The 18,638-nt window shown below is 45.8% G+C and overlaps 5 protein-coding genes across 5 annotated transcripts; 4 read left to right on the plus strand and 1 right to left on the minus strand.

The window, feature by feature from the left end:
• Window positions 1-1,864: 1,864 nt before the first annotated feature.
• H6S33_003206 (uncharacterized protein) lies at window positions 1,865-3,499 on the plus strand (the record flags this gene model as incomplete). The annotated part of the gene is made up of 1 exon (XM_044834571.1): window positions 1,865-3,499. The coding sequence occupies one exon, from the start codon at window positions 1,865-1,867 to the stop codon at window positions 3,497-3,499; it is 1,635 nt and encodes a 544-aa protein (XP_044692413.1).
• A 24-nt stretch (window positions 3,500-3,523) lies between these two features.
• On the plus strand, window positions 3,524-3,859 carry H6S33_003207 (uncharacterized protein; the record flags this gene model as incomplete). The annotated part of the gene is made up of 1 exon (XM_044834572.1): window positions 3,524-3,859. One exon carries the CDS (start codon window positions 3,524-3,526, stop codon window positions 3,857-3,859), a length of 336 nt encoding a protein of 111 aa, XP_044692414.1.
• Window positions 3,860-4,090: 231 nt separating this feature from the next.
• Window positions 4,091-8,347, minus strand: H6S33_003208 (uncharacterized protein; the record flags this gene model as incomplete). The annotated part of the gene is made up of 1 exon (XM_044834573.1): window positions 4,091-8,347. The coding sequence occupies one exon, from the start codon at window positions 8,345-8,347 to the stop codon at window positions 4,091-4,093; it is 4,257 nt and encodes a 1,418-aa protein (XP_044692415.1).
• Window positions 8,348-16,057: 7,710 nt separating this feature from the next.
• On the plus strand, window positions 16,058-16,702 carry H6S33_003209 (uncharacterized protein; the record flags this gene model as incomplete). The annotated part of the gene is made up of 1 exon (XM_044834574.1): window positions 16,058-16,702. The coding sequence occupies one exon, from the start codon at window positions 16,058-16,060 to the stop codon at window positions 16,700-16,702; it is 645 nt and encodes a 214-aa protein (XP_044692416.1).
• Window positions 16,703-17,616: 914 nt separating this feature from the next.
• On the plus strand, window positions 17,617-18,237 carry H6S33_003210 (uncharacterized protein; the record flags this gene model as incomplete). The annotated part of the gene is made up of 2 exons (XM_044834575.1): window positions 17,617-18,129; window positions 18,208-18,237. The coding sequence occupies 2 exons, from the start codon at window positions 17,617-17,619 to the stop codon at window positions 18,235-18,237; spliced, it is 543 nt and encodes a 180-aa protein (XP_044692417.1).
• Between the last annotated feature and the right edge of the window lie 401 nt (window positions 18,238-18,638).

Here is an 18,638-nt window from a genome sequence, read left to right on the forward strand (position 1 = left end):
TTTAATTTCTTGAGTAAAGAAAGACCTTCACTGATAGGTACCGTGTACTTGACGATTTAATTCAGGGTGCTGAATTTGTAATTACCCACGCTTGTTATCACTCGGTCGAGTGATCTCTTCTGATTGAGTCTATTATCCACAGAAGAGATTCAGAAGAGAAGGTCCGAGCATACACTGTTTAGCTTTGATTGTGTTTGTGGGATGTCCAGGGTATAGCAGTCGTGTCTAACCCTAACCAGTGTGGACAGATGGTCGGGGCTTATGCCCTCCTACTGGGATGCTTTGTGGAACAATAGAGTTTACCAATCCACTTACTTCATATCATATCGTGGCTTTATCTCTCTATGAGTGAATTAATTCGTTCGTTGTTTGGGTATTTAATTATTTATACCAAGGGTTGAATCAAATAGGATGCGAATATCTCCGAACTACATTGATATCTTGGTGTTCTTGAAGTATCTGAACTGTTTGACTCCAAAAAAACGTACATGTACTTATACCTAAGCTCATGGAAGGGTATTCTTGGCTTCTATTAGAGCTTAATATTGGCCCGACTCTGGGGACGAAATATTTTTGGTCACTCGGAACGTTAACTCCTAAACTCTTTAATTATCCCACCATTCAGATTGCATGTTGTTTTGTTCAATATATGGAGACTGCGTTCCATCAGCCTGACCCAGGGCGTGCTGCTCTAGTCCAACCAGCGGAGTTGTCTATCCGGCGAGATCTCCAGTTGGCGCCGTCCAACTAGCCGAGATTTCCCAATGGGCCGCTATTTCGTGAATCCCTGGATCGTTAGTCAGTTGGGTGAGTGTTACAGGAATTACGAGCACTGTTCTAGGTTGAGGAAATAGGAAGAATACGAGTAATGGGTGGTGATGCGGGTATGGTCGGGTAGCGGAAGAACAAGCATAGAAAGGTACCGAGGGGTGTGGGAGCACCGGGTGCGACCACACCAGTATTAGGCTATTGTGAGAACACGCTTACTATTGGGTGTCTCACCCGGAACGGAATAGAAGCGGGGTTAATGGCTGCAGGCCATTCTACTTAAGGAAGTAGTTCTAGGACAATAGTATGATACAGCTCGGTTACTGGTAATTGCAGGGTTCATGGTTACGTGTTAGAATTAGAATGGAGGAACAGAATTATGCGGGGGCGCTTTTCTATCGGGGCTATCTTCGGGTTGATTGTCTTATTCTATTATCGTGGTATTAGTAGTATTAGAAAGCGGGCCTTGGCATAGGTTCCAATATTTATAAATAGGGTAGGGTTCTGCCTCGTCTTAGTGGCATCATCAGTCACTCAGCGAGCGGAATCCGGTTTACAATATTACAAGTTTAAAAGCTACAGAACTATCGCTTAGCATTGGCATTCCCCAAACACTATATTGTACCTTATCCACTACGCTATTATTTCACCGATTGCATATTATCAACGTCCCGATAAGACAACTACTTGCTTAGACCAATACTTGAGAGTATTTTGTTTGTGGCGGATAGTCACCGTGCGCTCAAGTAAAAGAATAAGAAAGTAGTCTATTAGAAGGGCTCTTTGATCCTTATGCATCCCCGAGTAGCAACAGCAGCTATCAACAACTTTACTTGCACCACCTCTTTTGTCGTTCGCAGAGGCAGTGCCGAACACCTCTATTGCGGATACCTCGAGTACGCCGGGTCTTTTATCGAAGCAGGTACTACTTGCACGTTCGAGGAACACGACCCGGAGATCCTCAACTACCCTGAACTTTTCCCCATCAAAGTCACCCTCAGACAGCAATCCTACGGATTAGCCCACCCCGTCCCTTGGTTCGTCGTTCAACCCTGGTGCAGAAGACAGCCACAGCTCAGGATCGAGCAACTTAGCAATGTCAAGGGGTCATCAGCAACGATTGGAGGAAGACTACAATATGGAGAGCTCAATCACAGTGAGAGATCGAGGTATAGTCGAGACCCAGGCGAGACAGCGCCACAGGCGGGATCTGGACATGCCGATCAGCGACCTCTTCAGGTCGACTCAGCCGGCCGAATCCTATGTCCAACCCCGCCCACGCAGGCAAGGGGACTATCGAGACTATTCCCCGTACAAAACGCCAATCAGAGAGAGGTCCTCTATTCCGAGGCCCTCGGTCCCCAGGGAAACGGACGAAGACGAAGACACGAATATGGACGTGGAGGAACGCCGTATCGAGCACCCCTTTGGAGAAATCATCGGGCAGGAAATCGAACGGAGAGGAGACCCAGTGGTTCAGCAGCTGAGTCGCGGACTTGGAGACCTCTCTGTGAGCGTCCAAGACCTCCCTATAATCAGGGACATCAATCGGCAGCACTCCGCGCAGCTCGCCCAGCAGCACGAAGAGCAGACCAAACTCATCCGCGAATTGCAGATGAAGTTCAACCAGGACCAAGAAGAACGAGAACGTCGCGAAGGGATTATCCTCGCGCAAGTGCGGGCAGAGACAGCCACAACCACTACGAATCTCGGCCAAGTCTTGGAGCAGATCGTCAACACTACTAGGGCCCACCAACAGCGGCAGGAAGAGCAGGCCCAGCATATAACCATGCTGGCTGACTGGATCCAACAGCTGCCAAAAGAAGGCCCAGCCCAAGTCCCAGAAGGCGTAGCAGCCACCCTGGCACAATTGGAGAGGACTATGCAGCAGCAGGCCTCACTGGTAGATGGGTTCTCCGGAACAAAGACGGCCCTAGAAGATATGATGGAGCAAATGAAGGAAACAGCCCGTAAAACGGCTGCGGAACGACCACTGGCCCCAGAGACAGGTGGCGGTGGATCAGGCCCACCTCCCCAACCACCTCCCAAATCACCAGTCGCCTCTCCAGCTGGCTCCGAATCCAGTGAAGACCCCGAGGACCAAAGCCTAGCACCAAGAAGCAACTCTGAGCGTAGTAGCCAACAAGGGAAGCAAGCAGGTCAAGGAGCACAAGGTGGAGGCAACGGGAATGGCAATAAGGGAGGTAACGCCCCTGGTGGACCAGGACCTCCAGGATCATCCTCATCGGACTCCTCAGATTCGGAAAACGAACGCCGCAGGCGGCTGGAATATAAAAAACGAAGACAGGGAAGGAGGCGCCAACGAGAGAAAGAACTCTCGCACCCCCCTCGTGCCACCGTAGGTGATGCACCCAAAAAAGCCAACATTCCCTTCTCCGGAAAAGCCGATCAAGACGTAAGACTCTGGATCGACCAGATGGAGATCCTAATCAGTCTCCAGAAAAAGGTCCAATGGGATAACGGCACCAAGATTATGTGGGCATCACTCGAGTTTACCGGTAGTGCGGCGAATTTTTGGCGAAATTTCACGGAGAGGTTAGCTTTGGATAGCAGCATCGGAACCTGGGAACGGTTCAAGCAAGAGCTCTGTACCCAATACGGCAACCGTACAAGTCAGGAACAGGCCAAGCAGAAGATGGATAAACTCCGGCAAACTGGCCCAATCGACGACTACATCAATGAAATGCAAAATCTAGAATGGGACGCATGAGTTGGACCAGTTGTCATGAGATCCATGATCCTAACAGGAATAAACTCCTCGCTGGAACAACGGCTCTCCAATGCGATTGAGGAACCTGGGGATTTCGTGGACTGGTTAGCCTGGGTACGAAAAGTTGGACGCAAGGACCACGAGGTGAAGGCTCGGAAAGAAATCCTGCGAGGTAAAGATACTGTCAAACCTCGCGAGGAAAAAACGGAACGGCGAAAATCGCGCAATAATGCAAATCCTCGGAAGACTTTCCCCGCATCAGCCAACAACTCCAAGACCTCGGAAGACTTAGGTGTCACCAAGGGAGAAAAGGAGAAATGGCAGAAGGAAGGAAAATGTTTCCGTTGTGGTAGAGATTAGAGAAAATATATGTAGAGAAGTATAGTAATTGAGCGTTATCTTTCAACTAACTAAAGGGAGGGAAATACCCCATACTTATACTAAAGAAAGGTAACACAAAACATAGTAAATCATAACCGTATAAGTAATAGAAAAACATGACTAATAAATACCAAGGAAATAATGAGTCAAAACCCATGACTCATAATGACAAATGAGAATCCTCCAATACTATGAAATGTGCTGAGCGTACTATTTCAAGACTTCCCCTCGTGAACCACAGTGAATAGTAGAGGAAAATAAAACATGCTTGCCCTTATCCAATCCCTTTGTAAGTAAATCCGCCACGTTTTCATTTGTAGAAATATATTCCAACTCAAACAATTTATCCTCGTATCGTTCCCGAACAAAATGAAAATGCACATCAATATGTTTAGACCTTTTATGAAAGACAGGATTTTTAACCAAGGACAAAGAACCATTATTATCACCGCGAAGAATAAAAGAAAGTTTCGGTTTCCGTTCCAACTCATGTATCGCATTCTTTAACCAGATCATTTGTCGACTAGTATCCGAGAGAGCCATGTATTCTGCCTCAGTAGTAGAGGTGGCGACGGAGCGCTGCTTATAAGAGCGCCAGGAGATAAGAGCTTCCCCTAGCATAAAGCAGTGGCCGGTAAATGAGCGGCGATCGTCGATGTCAGAGGCATAGCTTGCATCACTGAAGCCGATGAGTGCAGTGGGTGGCGTTTTGGCGTAGAAGAGTGACCAATCGAGGGTACCCTTGAGGTAACGAAGGACGCGATGGACTGCAGCCAGGTGAGCTTTAGTGGGGCAGGAAGAAAATTGCGAGAGCATGGTGACGGTGTAGGCGAGGTCCGGTCTGGTACCGATTACTGCATACATTAATGAACCGATTATCGACTGATAGATTGTTGGATCCTCGATTTTCTCCGCTTCTGTTCCTTTTTGTAGGTGAACATTGTTGTCGATGGGTGTTGCCACAGGTCTAGATTCATCGAAACCGTATTTGATAAGTACACGCTTGAGATAGGCTTCCTGTGATAGGATCACGCCAGTCTTAGTGTGGATCAAGTGGATCCCGAGTGCCCAGTTGGCTGTGCCAGTTTCCGTCATTTCGAATTCTGCGTGGAGTTGGAGGCTGACGCGGTTTTTGCGTTCAACGGACCAGTAGAAGATAAGGATATCATCCACGTAGATGGCGATGACGACTTCCCCTGTTTTGTGAATAAAAACACAAGGGTCGAAGTCCGCTTTTCTGAATCCCATTCTGATTAGCGTTTTGGAGAGACGAGCATACCATTTCCGTGATGACTGTTTGAGGCCGTAGATACATTTGATAAGTCTGCATGCTTTGCCGGGAGTAGGGTAGCCAGGTGGAGATTTCATATAGATTTCTTCCTGGAGTTCGCCGTATAGGAAAGCGCTAGTAACATCCATTTGATCGCATTGACCGCCGGTTTGAAGGCAGCGGGCAAGAAGCAGTCTGATGGATTCATATCGAGTGACGGGGGCGTAAGTCTGATCGAAGTCTTGACCAGGTACCTGTGAGAATCCTTTTGCGACAAGTCGGGCTTTGTACCGAATAGGGTTGCCATCGGGCCCGAGTTTAATTTTGTATACCCATTTGCAGTCGACCAATTTTCGGTGATCTGGTGTGTCAACCAGTTTCCATGTATTATTCCTAGCAAGTGAGTCTAGTTCAACTTCCATAGCCTTTTGCCATTTTTCGGAGTCAGGACTGTTGATCGCTTGGTGATAGTTTGTTGGTTCTGACATGGTGATATCATGCTGAATGTTGTATCCGTATCTGACCGGAGGTTTCCGTTCCCGTAGTGGGTTACGTCTCGGCTGATCAGTGTCTGTGTCAACATCATCGTGCTGGATACGTTCAGGAGCGGCTTCTTCTTCTTCTACTTCAGATTCGTCGTTGGAAATTTGTTCCATAGTTTCTCGGAGCATTTGTTGGTTGAACATGTCTTCGATATCGGAATCTGAGAGTTTCGCAGGTGGTGTTGGTGGACGTGAAGGTGGTTCTTGTTTGATCTCGATTTGTTTTGGTTTAGGGGGTATGTCGGTTTTTATTGTTTCGATTTCTTCCCCTACGGACGGACCTTTAAACCTAAAATGACGAGAGAGAACTACTTTCCTTTGTGATGGTATGTAAACACGGCAGATTTTATCAGAGTCTCCGTAACCGCAGAATTGTCCCGTAATTGCCCTAGCATCCAACTTTGTTCCAGCTGGTCGTGCTTCGACAGGTATATGAATGAACATTGTTTCACCGAAGGATCGGAGATGCCCAATGCAGGGTTTCTTGCCGGTGAGTGCTTCATATGGTGTCATATTCGGGAGTGCTTTATGCGGGAGACGATTCTTGACGTGTACTATTGTGTTGATTGCTTCTGCCCATAGATTCCGTGGAAGATCGTGGTCGAGCAAGGCGGATCGTGCCATTGTTGCTATTGTTCTGTTAAAGCGTTCTGCTGTTCCGTTTGACTCATGAGAGTAGGGTACAGTGAATTCATGCTTTATGCCTTTAGAGGCAAAGAATTGTTGAAGGTTATTGGAGATGTACTCGCCACCATTGTCGCTTCGAAACCGTTTAACCGTTTTATCCAATTGATTTTCCATGTATGCGATGTATCGTTGTGTGGCAGCTGCTGCATCTGACTTCTTTTTAAGGAAGTAGAGGTGAGCGTACCTGGAGTAATCGTCGATGAAAGTAATATAGTAACTAAAACCGCCAAGAGAAGGATTGGAAAACTTGCCGCTCAGATCTGAGTGGATTAGTTCTAGTGGTTGTTTGGATCGCGGTTCGGTGAGAGGAGGAAGGTGTGATTTGGTGGATTTGGCGAGTTCACATGTGTTGCATGTTTCCATGTGACCTGTTGTGGGGAGAGACTTGGGATCGGCGATCATGTTACGTAACCGTGAGAGTGAGGAAGCGGGGAGATGTCCGAGTCGTTGGTGCCAGTCATAGAAGCTGGTAGCGATGGAGATGTGTGCGCAAAGTTCCTTGGTTTCAAAAATATAAAGACCAGTACTGTTTGGGTTAGCGATCCCAACGATTTCCTTGCTATTCGGTTTGTAAATGGTAAAGCCGTTTTCTGTCCCTGTCGTTGTAAATCCCTTTTTGGCAATGCATGACCAGGACATTAGGTTGGTATTGCCGAGTTCTGGGATTAAAAATACGTTCTGCAGAGTAATGGGGCCATGTGATCCGTTGATGGTGACATTTCCAATTCCGGTTATCTGTAGCTTTCGCCCTCCGCCAACAGTAACTGTTCCGCTATGAGGTGAGGGGCTGGTAACTTGAGTTCCGGTCATGTAGTTAGTTGCACCAGGGTCAAAGATCCATGCCTTGTTATCAGATGTGGAAGGTCCTGCAACGAGGCCAAAGCAGTCTTCCATTGTTACATCCGAGGTATCTAAGAAAGTGGTAAGGTCGAAGGAAACCGGCATAGTAAATACATCAGTTTCTTCGAGTGCGGGGAGGCCAGAGAGATCAGGGATCCAAGAGAGGTCTAGTTTTGTGTGAAATGCGGTACCGGATGCGACGTTAAGGTTGCCAGATGCAGCGGACTTCTCTTTGTCTCTGAAAGCTTTGAGTTTCCGGCAGTCTTTGTGCTTGTGGCCTTTTGCAAATTCACCGTTCTTGGTGCACCATGTACATGTAAGATCCTTTTTATCCTTTTTGTTGTTCCGTGCCTTACCGACTTTGTTGTTTCCATGTCCTGGATTTCCTCGCCTGATGTTGTAGGCTTCTCCAGTCGTTTGTCCATCGTTGTTGCGTCGTGAGTCCAGATCCAACAGCTTTTCATAGACGTCATCGAAGGTGACGTTGGGCTTGGTTTGCAGGTTGTCAACGACTGATTCGAGGGATTCGTGCCGGAGTGAGAGGAGTAGGAAGGATGCCTTCGCTTCTGAGACTGATGCGAGTTGGTGGAGGTGGTAACCGAGTGGGTCTTTGGTTTTGTCCGTAGAGTTACTAGTTCTAGTGAGGAGAGATGACCAAAGAGTATTGAACTGGGTTAGATGTTCCTTGATGCCTTTGTCGGGTGTATACTGTAGGGTTACAACGTTGGCAAGAAGCGAGTGGAGAGAAGATACAGTTTTTCGATCAAATCTGTCCTCGAGTTGGGTCCAGAGGTGGTGAGCGGTATCGGCCGGAGTGAGTGTGAGAATGACTTCAAATTCGATATTGGATTGAAGGAAGACGCCCGCGAGGTTATCTTTCTTGTCCCATTCACTGATTTCTTCGGCGTTGTCTGTGGTTTCTTCTTCGTCTTCTTCTGCTGGTTGTTCTGCAGTTGGTGCCGCTGTAACCGTAGTGGTGAACGCAGGACGCTTACTCGTACCATTGACTAGATTCCACAAATCGTAAACTTTTAACATGCGACAAGCGAGGTCCCTCCAAACAGTGTAATGGCCTTGGCCAGACAACTTGCATGGTAAAGCGGGAATTTTTACACTGTTGTTCGACATGTTTGAAGTGAAACGATAGAGTGTACTTTTGATAGTAGAAATGGTTTGGAGTATTTAAGCGTAGATGGTCTCCGGGCTCATAACCTAGAGAAAATATATGTAGAGAAGTATAGTAATTGAGCGTTATCTTTCAACTAACTAAAGGGAGGGAAATACCCCATACTTATACTAAAGAAAGGTAACACAAAACATAGTAAATCATAACCGTATAAGTAATAGAAAAACATGACTAATAAATACCAAGGAAATAATGAGTCAAAACCCATGACTCATAATGACAAATGAGAATCCTCCAATACTATGAAATGTGCTGAGCGTACTATTTCAAGAGAGATAACCACTTCGTGAAGGATTGTGTGGCGACAAGCAAGGTCAGGTTAACGAACCTGAAGAGGAGAGAGCCTTTTTCCGGGAGGAAGGACCACGGAAGGGAGGGTGATAAGAAACGAAAATTGGGGCCACAAAATGAGGCATTTAGGGCAAGGATTACGAATCTGGAGAACTAAAAATTGATTGGGTATTTCTATGCTTTACATTCTATGTTGTATTATGGGTTTTTTCCATGTTTGGTTTTTACAAAGGATCGGGTTATGTTATGTTCTATCGGTTGTTATTTCGCGCAATTTAATTCTCTTTACACATATTCTGAGGAGCGGGGACACACCCTGAAACGTCTGATGCATAAGTATTGTACTATGGCCTCCATCGACGCTTGAATTGTCTATATAAACTCCCTCGCCCCGCACTCAACAACAAGAACCACCAACATCTCACATATATCTGAAAACAACACCCCTTTACCTTACCCTTCTATACATATGAATATGTCTTCACACAACCAAGAAACCCGCCTCGAGATTGAGATCTCCTGGGCACACCCTGCAACTAGTACCTTTTATGCAGAAATAGTCAATGCACTTCTAGACAGCGGAACAGAGGACTGGGTTATGTCCTGGAACTGTATCCATCGTCTCAAGATACCAACCCAACCTCGACCCAAGCCTCTCATCATCAGACAGGCCGATGGTACCCCTATGCCTAACTCCGGAACCCACATCACTCAATCTCTTACCCTCCGCATCGGCAACCATCTAGACAAAAACATCGTCTGTGAGGTTGGCTCGTTCGCAGGAGAAGACCTCGTCATACCACATCGATGGCTCAAGGAGCATCAACCTACCATACATTGGGGTCAGAATAAGGTCACCTTCGACAATATCCATTGTCAGATTAAGGGATGCTTCATGACCATGTATGACATATATGAAGAAGACCCAGAAGAGCTCGTCATCAGGCTGTTGAGGTCGTCGACCGGGACACAGATGATGATCGAGGAACACCCCTTCTGGGCAAGGGCATTGGTAAACGAGGCTCTCGTTGATGCTATACCAATGGAGTATCAGGACTTTGTCAACGTCTTCTCCAAGGAGGGAGCTGATCGACTACCTGATCACTCTGAATGGGACCACACCATTCCCCTTATGGAAGGAAAGCAGCCTCCATGGGGACCGATCTATGCGCTCTCCCCAGTGGAACAGAAGGCACTCCGGGAATACTTGGACGAAATGCTAGCCTCTGGCAAAATAGTCCCCTCCACTAGCCCGGCAGCAGCACCCATTCTGTTCGTTCGCAAGGCCAACGGGAAATTAAGGCTATGCGTAGATTTTCGTGGCTTAAACGCTATCACCGTCAAGAATCGCTATCCTCTCCCACTTATGACAGAGTTGGCCGATGCGACGAAAGGAGCAGAGTTCTTCACCAAATTGGACCTGAAAAATGGCTACAATTTGATTAGAATCGCTGCTGGCGAGAAATGGAAAACAGCTTTCAGAACGAAATACGGCCACTTCGAATATAGGGTAATGCCTTTTGGCTTAACCAACGCACCAGCGTCGTTCCAGGTCATGGTTAATACCATATTCAAGGATCTATTGGATCAAGGCGTAGTAGTCTACTTGGATGATATCCTGATATATTCAAAGACTAGAGAAGAGCATACGACTCTTGTGCGAAAAGTATTGGAACGACTGCAACAAAACCACCTATACGGGAACCTCGAGAAAACGGAATTTTACGAACGGGAGGTAGAATTCCTGGGGTTTGTACTATCAGGAAAAGGGAACCAGGTCTCGCCTAAAAAGGTGAAAGCAATCACTGAATGGTTAGCACCCACCAAGGTTAAGGAACTTCAATGTTTTCTCGGGTTCGCCAACTTCCTACGACGGTTCATCCACAGGTACTCCGAAATTTGTCGGCCAATGACCGACCTTTTGAAGAAGGGTTCCGTATGGCGATGGAGCAGGGAATAGCAAAGCGCTTTCGACGAACTCAAGAAGAGATTCACGTCTGCCCCAATACTACGACACTATGACGAACACCGTGAAGCCATCATAGAAACTGATGCGAGTCACTGGGCCGAGGCCGCAGTACTCTCTCAGGTGTTCGAGGACGGTATTCTACACCCGGTAGCTTACCACTCTCGCAAGTTCAACGAGGCAGAGGTTAACTACGAGATCTATGACAAGGAGATGCTCGCTATAGTTTCTGCTCTCTTGACTTGGAGACATTGGCTGGAAGGAACGGATATTCCTATCCAGATACATTCGGATCATCAGAACCTACAGTATTTCACAACGACCAAGAAGTTGTCGAGAAGACAAGCCAGATGGGCCGAAAAGATAGCACCTTTTCGCTTCAGGATCCATTACCGCCCAGGCGAAAAGAACGGCAAGCCAGATGCACTCACAAGGCGTCCAGAGTTCGCTATGGAAGGGGGAGTGATGCGTGAACAACCCGTAAAACAGTTGCTCAGCGCAGAACAGTTTGCCAGAAAAACACGGACCAGTGTAGAAACTGGACCTGAAGTTATCAGCAGCCCCGAAGAAGGATGGATTCCGTTGGATCAGTGGTACGACATACCAGGTGTAGAGCTGCCTCAGCTACTACAAGACTGGTATGAACAGGACAGACAATGGGTTCGGAGAGTGTTCCGGGATGAACCTCTCCCTGATACAAACCTTGAAGTCTTCGGGTCAGAGGAAGCTGCTGCCGTAACAGCAGAGCCTACTACTGAATGGACCCCGGGATCGAATGAGGCCACCCACGATGGTCGTTGGGTAGTGCCAGGATACGCGGTTAAGCAAGTCATTGAGGATTATCATGACAGACCCGTAGCGGGGCATCTAGGAAGGGATAAAACCCTCGAGTTGATCGATAGGAACTACTGGTGGCCAGGAATGTCCACGGATGTAGCCAACTTCGTCAAGACTTGCGATGTATGCCAGAGAGCCAAGCAACGTCGGAGACACTTGTCACTCCCTCAACCCCTAGAGTTAGCCACCACCCCTTGGACTGATATCTCAATGGATTTCGTGGTAGAAATGCCAAAGGAGAAATCAGGATTCCGTAACATATTCGTAGTTGTGGACCGTTTTACGAAAATGGCTCACTTCATTCCAATGACGGGAATCAATGCGGAACAAACCGCTAACGCATTTGTCAAAGACATCTGGCGTTTTCACGGACTTCCCAGGAGCATTGTCTCTGACAGAGGAACACAGTTCGTATCGGCATTCTGGACGGCGGTTACAGAACGACTTGGGATTCGTAGAAGACTCTCAACCTCGTTCCACCCGCAGACAGATGGCCAAACGGAAAAAACTAACCAGCACCTCGAATCCTATCTTCGAGCCTACACCGCAGGCACAGGGAAGAAATGGAAGGACCTGCTACCAATCTGCGAGTATGCATATAACAATGCGAAACACTCGTCTACAGGACAATCGCCGTTCTATTGTAACTACGGTTTCCACCCACGAACGGATTGGCCAACAGATGCGGATATCGATCGGTTGGACGTCAACGGAAACAACTACTTGGACAACCTTCTTCAAGCTCACGAGTCAGCGAGAAATACGCTGCAGAAAACCTTTGACAGAATGGCGTCAAGACCAGGGCCAGCAGTTCAACGGTTCACAGTCGGTCAAAAGGTCTTGCTGGATACTCGGAATCTCGGGGGATACGACAAGTGGTCGGACAAGTTTACTGGACCCTTCGAGGTTGCCGCAGCTATAGGAAATAGGGCCTATCGGTTGAATCTTCCGGTAGAATGGAAGGTTCACGATGTATTCCACGAAATGCTGCTACGACCTTATCGAGAGGACCTTAATCCAGGCAGACAACAGAATAAACGGAAACGACTCGCAACACCCGATCCTCAAGAAGCGCTCTTAGATGAGAACTTCCAACCAAGTACGAATACTCGACCCCATACGCGGAGTCAAGGGCCAGTCACCGACTCGAGACGGCCTCCGAAGCGACAATGGACTAGGAAAGACTAGCTCGATACCTTTCCTACTCTATGACTTTTCCCACAGGGTTTTTATCATAGAGAGATTTTAACGGTCGAGGGCGACGTCTAGGAAGGGGGAGTAGTGTTACAGGAATTACGAGCACTGTTCTAGGTTGAGGAAATAGGAAGAATACGAGTAATGGGTGGTGATGCGGGTATGGTCGGGTAGCGGAAGAACAAGCATAGAAAGGTACCGAGGGGTGTGGGAGCACCGGGTGCGACCACACCAGTATTAGGCTATTGTGAGAACACGCTTACTATTGGGTGTCTCACCCGGAACGGAATAGAAGCGGGGTTAATGGCTGCAGGCCATTCTACTTAAGGAAGTAGTTCTAGGACAATAGTATGATACAGCTCGGTTACTGGTAATTGCAGGGTTCATGGTTACGTGTTAGAATTAGAATGGAGGAACAGAATTATGCGGGGGCGCTTTTCTATCGGGGCTATCTTCGGGTTGATTGTCTTATTCTATTATCGTGGTATTAGTAGTATTAGAAAGCGGGCCTTGGCATAGGTTCCAATATGTATAAATAGGGTAGGGTTCTGCCTCGTCTTAGTGGCATCATCAGTCACTCAGCGAGCGGAATCCGGTTTACAATATTACAAGTTTAAAAGCTACAGAATTATCGCTTAGCATTGGCATTTCCCCAAACAGTGAGATAAGTAAAATCATGTCCGTTCAGTGAGGTGGTTGGTCTATCACCCCTGAATCCAGTAAGGATACGGTATTTTTACGCATGATAGTTAGGATTTCAATTTAGTTCGGAGGTTTTACATAGTTTTGTATTGTTACAGTACCTATTATATTCTTTTATGGTACTGTGCCAGGCTTTGCAGTCTCCAAGTAAAACTACACCGGTTTCGGCCTTTTAACTGTTTGGTTTAACTATTAATCAAAGCTAATATAGAGGTCAAGGAAGGGATTGCAGGTCACCGACGGAGTCTATTCCTCATATCAATCAAGGACTTTGACCATACATGAACACGATCTTGAGATCTCGCTGAATGGTAACTATCTCACCCAGCTGACTAGCGATCCAGGGAGTCACAAAATAGCGGCCCATTGGGAAATCTTGGCCAGTTGGACGGCGCCAACTGGAGATCTCGCCGGATAGACGACTCACTGGTTTGACTAGAGCAGTGCGGCCATTAAGCCTTGCAGTAACGCAGAGGTGAAGTCTGTCTACTTTTAATCTCATTCCCCAGTATAAGATCTCGCAAAATGTGCAGTGGTAGCTAGAAAAGGGAAGAACATCAGTAATGGCAAACTTTAAACCACCACCGTTTGGAATTACGAATTTATCGATATTCATTTCCCGTTATATATATCTCTCTCGTGCTAGATCTTCACTCCCTTTCCCCACCGCTTTCTTTCACTATATTCATTAGCTCCTCGAATATCATGCACGTGTGGAGTTGATAAGTATTCCTTTTCACCTCACCTGACGGGTCTTGAGAATTTTTCAGGGCCTGCTGGTGGCGGTGATAAAGCGGGGTGCCTCCTCGGCGTCCAAATACCTTATCAAGAGAGTTCACATAATCCTTACTCTATGCTTATAATGTGCAATGTCCATTTCCTTCTATCTCAAACGATTCTATTTAGAACAAGTAGAGAAAAGAGAAAGGAAAATGATTTCTAATGTAAGAGAATATACATGTATTCCACCCGGGAGTAAAGTTAAAGATATTACTGACATACATGTATTCACTGAGTTGTGAGTTCTGTTCCCAACCAACTGTTAGGCTAAATAGTGCTAGTTCCTTCGTTTTTAGACGGAGTATCCATGCGGCTCAAGGCCCCTTTGACAAGTAATACTCTTTAATTTCTACTCCAGACCCAGGCAGCTGATGATCCCATGGTGGCTGAGAATCTTTATTAGTTCACCAAAATCTACATCCACCTCATCTACCCTAGTATGTAGCCTGGAAGGTTGCTTCAAATAAGCATTTTGCGTAAAACGGGCTGCATGGAAGATACAAAGAATCCTATGAATGATCTTGAACCCTAAAGCCGTATAGATCGGTTTCCATTCGCCGTACCCTTTCAAAGGAAGCTTGAGAATCTCTGAGAGGTTAGCTGAGTCAATGGAACTCATGTGGAGATAACATAAGCGATAGTAGTGAGCTACTTGCATTCCAAGGAGCAGAGTCACAAAAGATTTGTTCCCATGACCTATGGCTGAAGATCGAAGAGGTGGTTTAGGTCTTACTTTCGTCAGTCATATGCTCTGGATCCGTCACATGTATTGACAAGACCGTTTGTGTTCCGTGGCGACGAAGAGCGTGTAAACTTGAAGCTCGTCCGCCGAGGGCTGCGGATGAATCACTTCAACGAACTCAACACGAATTAATCCGAAAGTCTTGTTCCCCGCGAGAGAAATTTGAAAAATCAAAATATTTCTGATGCGCAGAAAGAAGCTGACCTTCGCATAAACCCCTGTACGGCAATTTTTCCACTATGGCCTCGTACGAGCTGAGTTTGGCTCGTGTAGCTGTATTCGATGCATCTGAATCTGGATAGATGATATTTCAGTTCAAAGATGCAAGCTGTGATCCAAAGGTCGCGATATTATGGATCGGTGTGTTTAGGTCTGAGCGCGCACCTGTTCTTGGTCGCGACGTTCAGCTCATCAGGCCAAGGCGCTAAAGTGATCTACACCACATCCGCAGAGCCGCATCTTTGTTCCACTTCGGAACTTTTAGCACGTGCATAGATCGTAGTGTCTCATTTTCTCACTTTCGCGTGCAATTTTATTGTTCGCATTTTTTGGAACTCAGTCAAATACTTACCAACGCGAGGAAAAACTAAAGGTACTACGGGCTGAAAAATCCTTACATAGACCCTTCATCTTGTATGGTAAACCAAGACCTGTGTGAGACTCCAGATATTCTAGAACCCAAACCTGTCATTGCTTGACCATCGGAAGGAACATACGCAAATTAACTATGACTTAGTTATGCTTACCCGAAATCTTGTTACGCCTGACCAGTATTACTTACAAAATGCTCACCTGCATTAGATGTAACATATGGAATCATATCCCGACGTCACTCAAGAGGCATCGTGTGGGGGTTCTACAAAGCCGAACGTTGTAGGACTTCGGGACGTAAGTAGTGACTAAAGTCAAATCTATCAATACACCCAGCTGAACTGCCGATGTACATTGAAAGGTAAGCAGATTCTCGTCACCTGTACTACCCTACTGTACCTCGAAGTTGATATAAATAGGATCTTCCGATCTTCTGGACATTTGCCATAGTCCGTCCAACACCGGTACACTAACAAAGCCTCGCCAACTTGATTACTCTTTAGTATCTTGTGTTAAAGCCGATTATTCTATCAACAATCCAAGGACAATATGGTCATCTCAAACATCAGTATTGAAGCTACACAGTTGGCAAAGCTGAATACTCAATATTCCGCGATAAATGGGAGATTACACGACGCCATCAAAATAATCAAAGATAACCCAAGCCCTCCAGAGGAGTACGCTAATGACAAGATCAGAAAGATTATCAGGGCCTTAACGGAAAGCAATATATCATACACATTAAATAACCTGCTTCCCAAGCTTGTCGAAAGGGTCGAACCAACTGGTGTCGACCCGGTCACCTTCAATAATGTTGAACCAACATACCATGACGGAGACGTTCTTGGTATCATGGAACGAAACGCCTTATTGATTTGCCAGTTGCATATGCAGATAAGGGCAGACATGGTCGCATCGAGGGCTGAACTAGTGTCATTGGCATACCAGAAGTTTCGCGTTCGGAATCCGGACTACGATGAGAGGGAGCTTACAGAACCGGTGGCAGGAGTGACCCTAGCAATATACACCCCCGCAGAAGAAAACGTCCAACGCCGTAATTTTAATCTTCACCTCTCCGATATAGAGTTTAAAGTTAAGAGCTCTTTTAAAACAATTTATTATCCCGAGCTCGGCACGATTGAGTTCTTTATCCCTGGTTTGACTGGCGAGCCGGAAGTTGTTAGGGGTTGGTAGGGATTACAAACAACATCTTTTCCGTTATGTACTACGCATTCTTTTCCTTCATACAGTCTATTTACTCTCATACATACAGCTTCCTGTTCGGGTTGTAATAACTGCTTCATATCCTCTGTCGTTTCATTCAGGTTCTTAAATTTCGAAACTCTTATGTGGTCTTCAATCATTCCAGTATATGTAAAGTTTATACATGAATCGAATTATTGGCATAAGAAATATTACATCTCTTACCACACAGACCTAAAGACTGGCGAAGTTAAGTTTTTGTTACGATTGATCATATGAGAATTTTAATAAAATACATGTAGTTGATAGTAAAATCAATCGTTAGGTTAGTGTGACTTAGGTCGTTCGATATTCTATATTGACATAGAAAGGAGAACATTGGGGACCATGTATGTAAAGTCAACATTTGAGCTTACCTTGCTTCAACCTTTGAAGTTCTACATAGAATGTAATTATTGGAACATCAACAATGTAACTGCCGAATAGATGGAAAAGTTACGCATTGTCCAAAAAGGAATACATATATGTAGGTCTAGAGTTATTTCGCAAGAGGTACCTGTAATATCTGCAAATACTAAATGTGACGTTGATGAACTCCTGCGGCTGCTACCGAAACTACTTCCATGTATTCTATGTATATGCACCTGGAGCCCGTTAATTAATATAATAGCATTGTCTAAATTTATACTTTGAGAGAGGCCCTAGATAACATATTGAACGTTATTTTATCTTCAACCCTTCAATGTCATATCTTAAAACCTTCGAATCTCCCTATAAGAACCCCCAGAGCTCCAATCCCCTCCCTCAATAATATTCAACATTTTCTTAGACCATATCACCAGATTCCTCCTCTAGACCAAAACTAACAGCCCAACACATAAACGTCATATATCCAATCAATCATCATGATCGGAAGCGTCACGCTCGAAGCTGCTCAACTGGTTGATATTATCAACTGGATCAATAGCCTTATGATTTCAATCCGTGAAGCTCATGTTATACTGAAGCAAAATGCATCAACCCCGAAGTCCATCACTCAGACTCAATTCAACACAATCTCCCGAGCGATGTCCGACAGTAACATAGGCTGGACGCTCTCAGTACCTGTCCCCGACCTCATTCGCAAGATCCTTGATGGTATTGATATGCGTACCGTGGATTCAGATATCCCATTATTCAACAACGGTCAGCCGCTGGAGATTAGAGAGCTCAATTCCTTAATCATTGTCGGAGTCTATCGTACTAGGGAGACTGCTATCATTGATTTTAGACTCGCGGCACAAGCAACGCTTGAGCAAATGTTTGGAGTTCAAGACCCGGCTAGGGGAACGAAGGAGTCAAATGATCAAACCAAGGTGATGCTTGCGCGAGCTATCTGGCACACGATGTCGACGGAGGAGGAGAACGACCAGCTTCAGGTACGGCTTTCACATATTGCAAAGAAGTTCAAGAGCGCGATGAAGGTCCTCTACAATTCTGATACAGGAGCTGTACAGTATTATAACAATGATCTCCTTCTCTTTTAGCGAGAGTTATCAATGTGTTCGATTGTTTCTTGTTCAAAAGTAACCTTTTTTGCTCGACGTTCATGTCAGCATCAGATTTAACCTTTTGGGTCTTCTTGGAAGGAACATGCTTTTCATTTTTATCTATAGTTTTACCTACTTTACTTAGCAACAAAATATATTTTCCCTGAAAACTTCCGAGTGACTGATCGTTTTTCTTCATTTGCAACTCTTCACGCTTTTTTCTCAGATTATGTGCATTTTCGAACAATTCCAGGTGAATCCTGACGTACTTCAACTTGGTAATTCTGATAACCCGGTGACCCTCACCTCTCCTCTTTTGATTCAAGCAATACATCCTAAGGCAGCATAATATTCCGAGCGAGGGTACAGAACCTTCCTTCTTAATATAATTTCTTCTC

The sequence above is a fragment of the Morchella sextelata genome (assembly GCF_020137385.1).
Source record: "Morchella sextelata strain SCLS chromosome Unknown scls_14, whole genome shotgun sequence".
Lineage (NCBI taxonomy): Eukaryota > Fungi > Ascomycota > Pezizomycetes > Pezizales > Morchellaceae > Morchella > Morchella sextelata.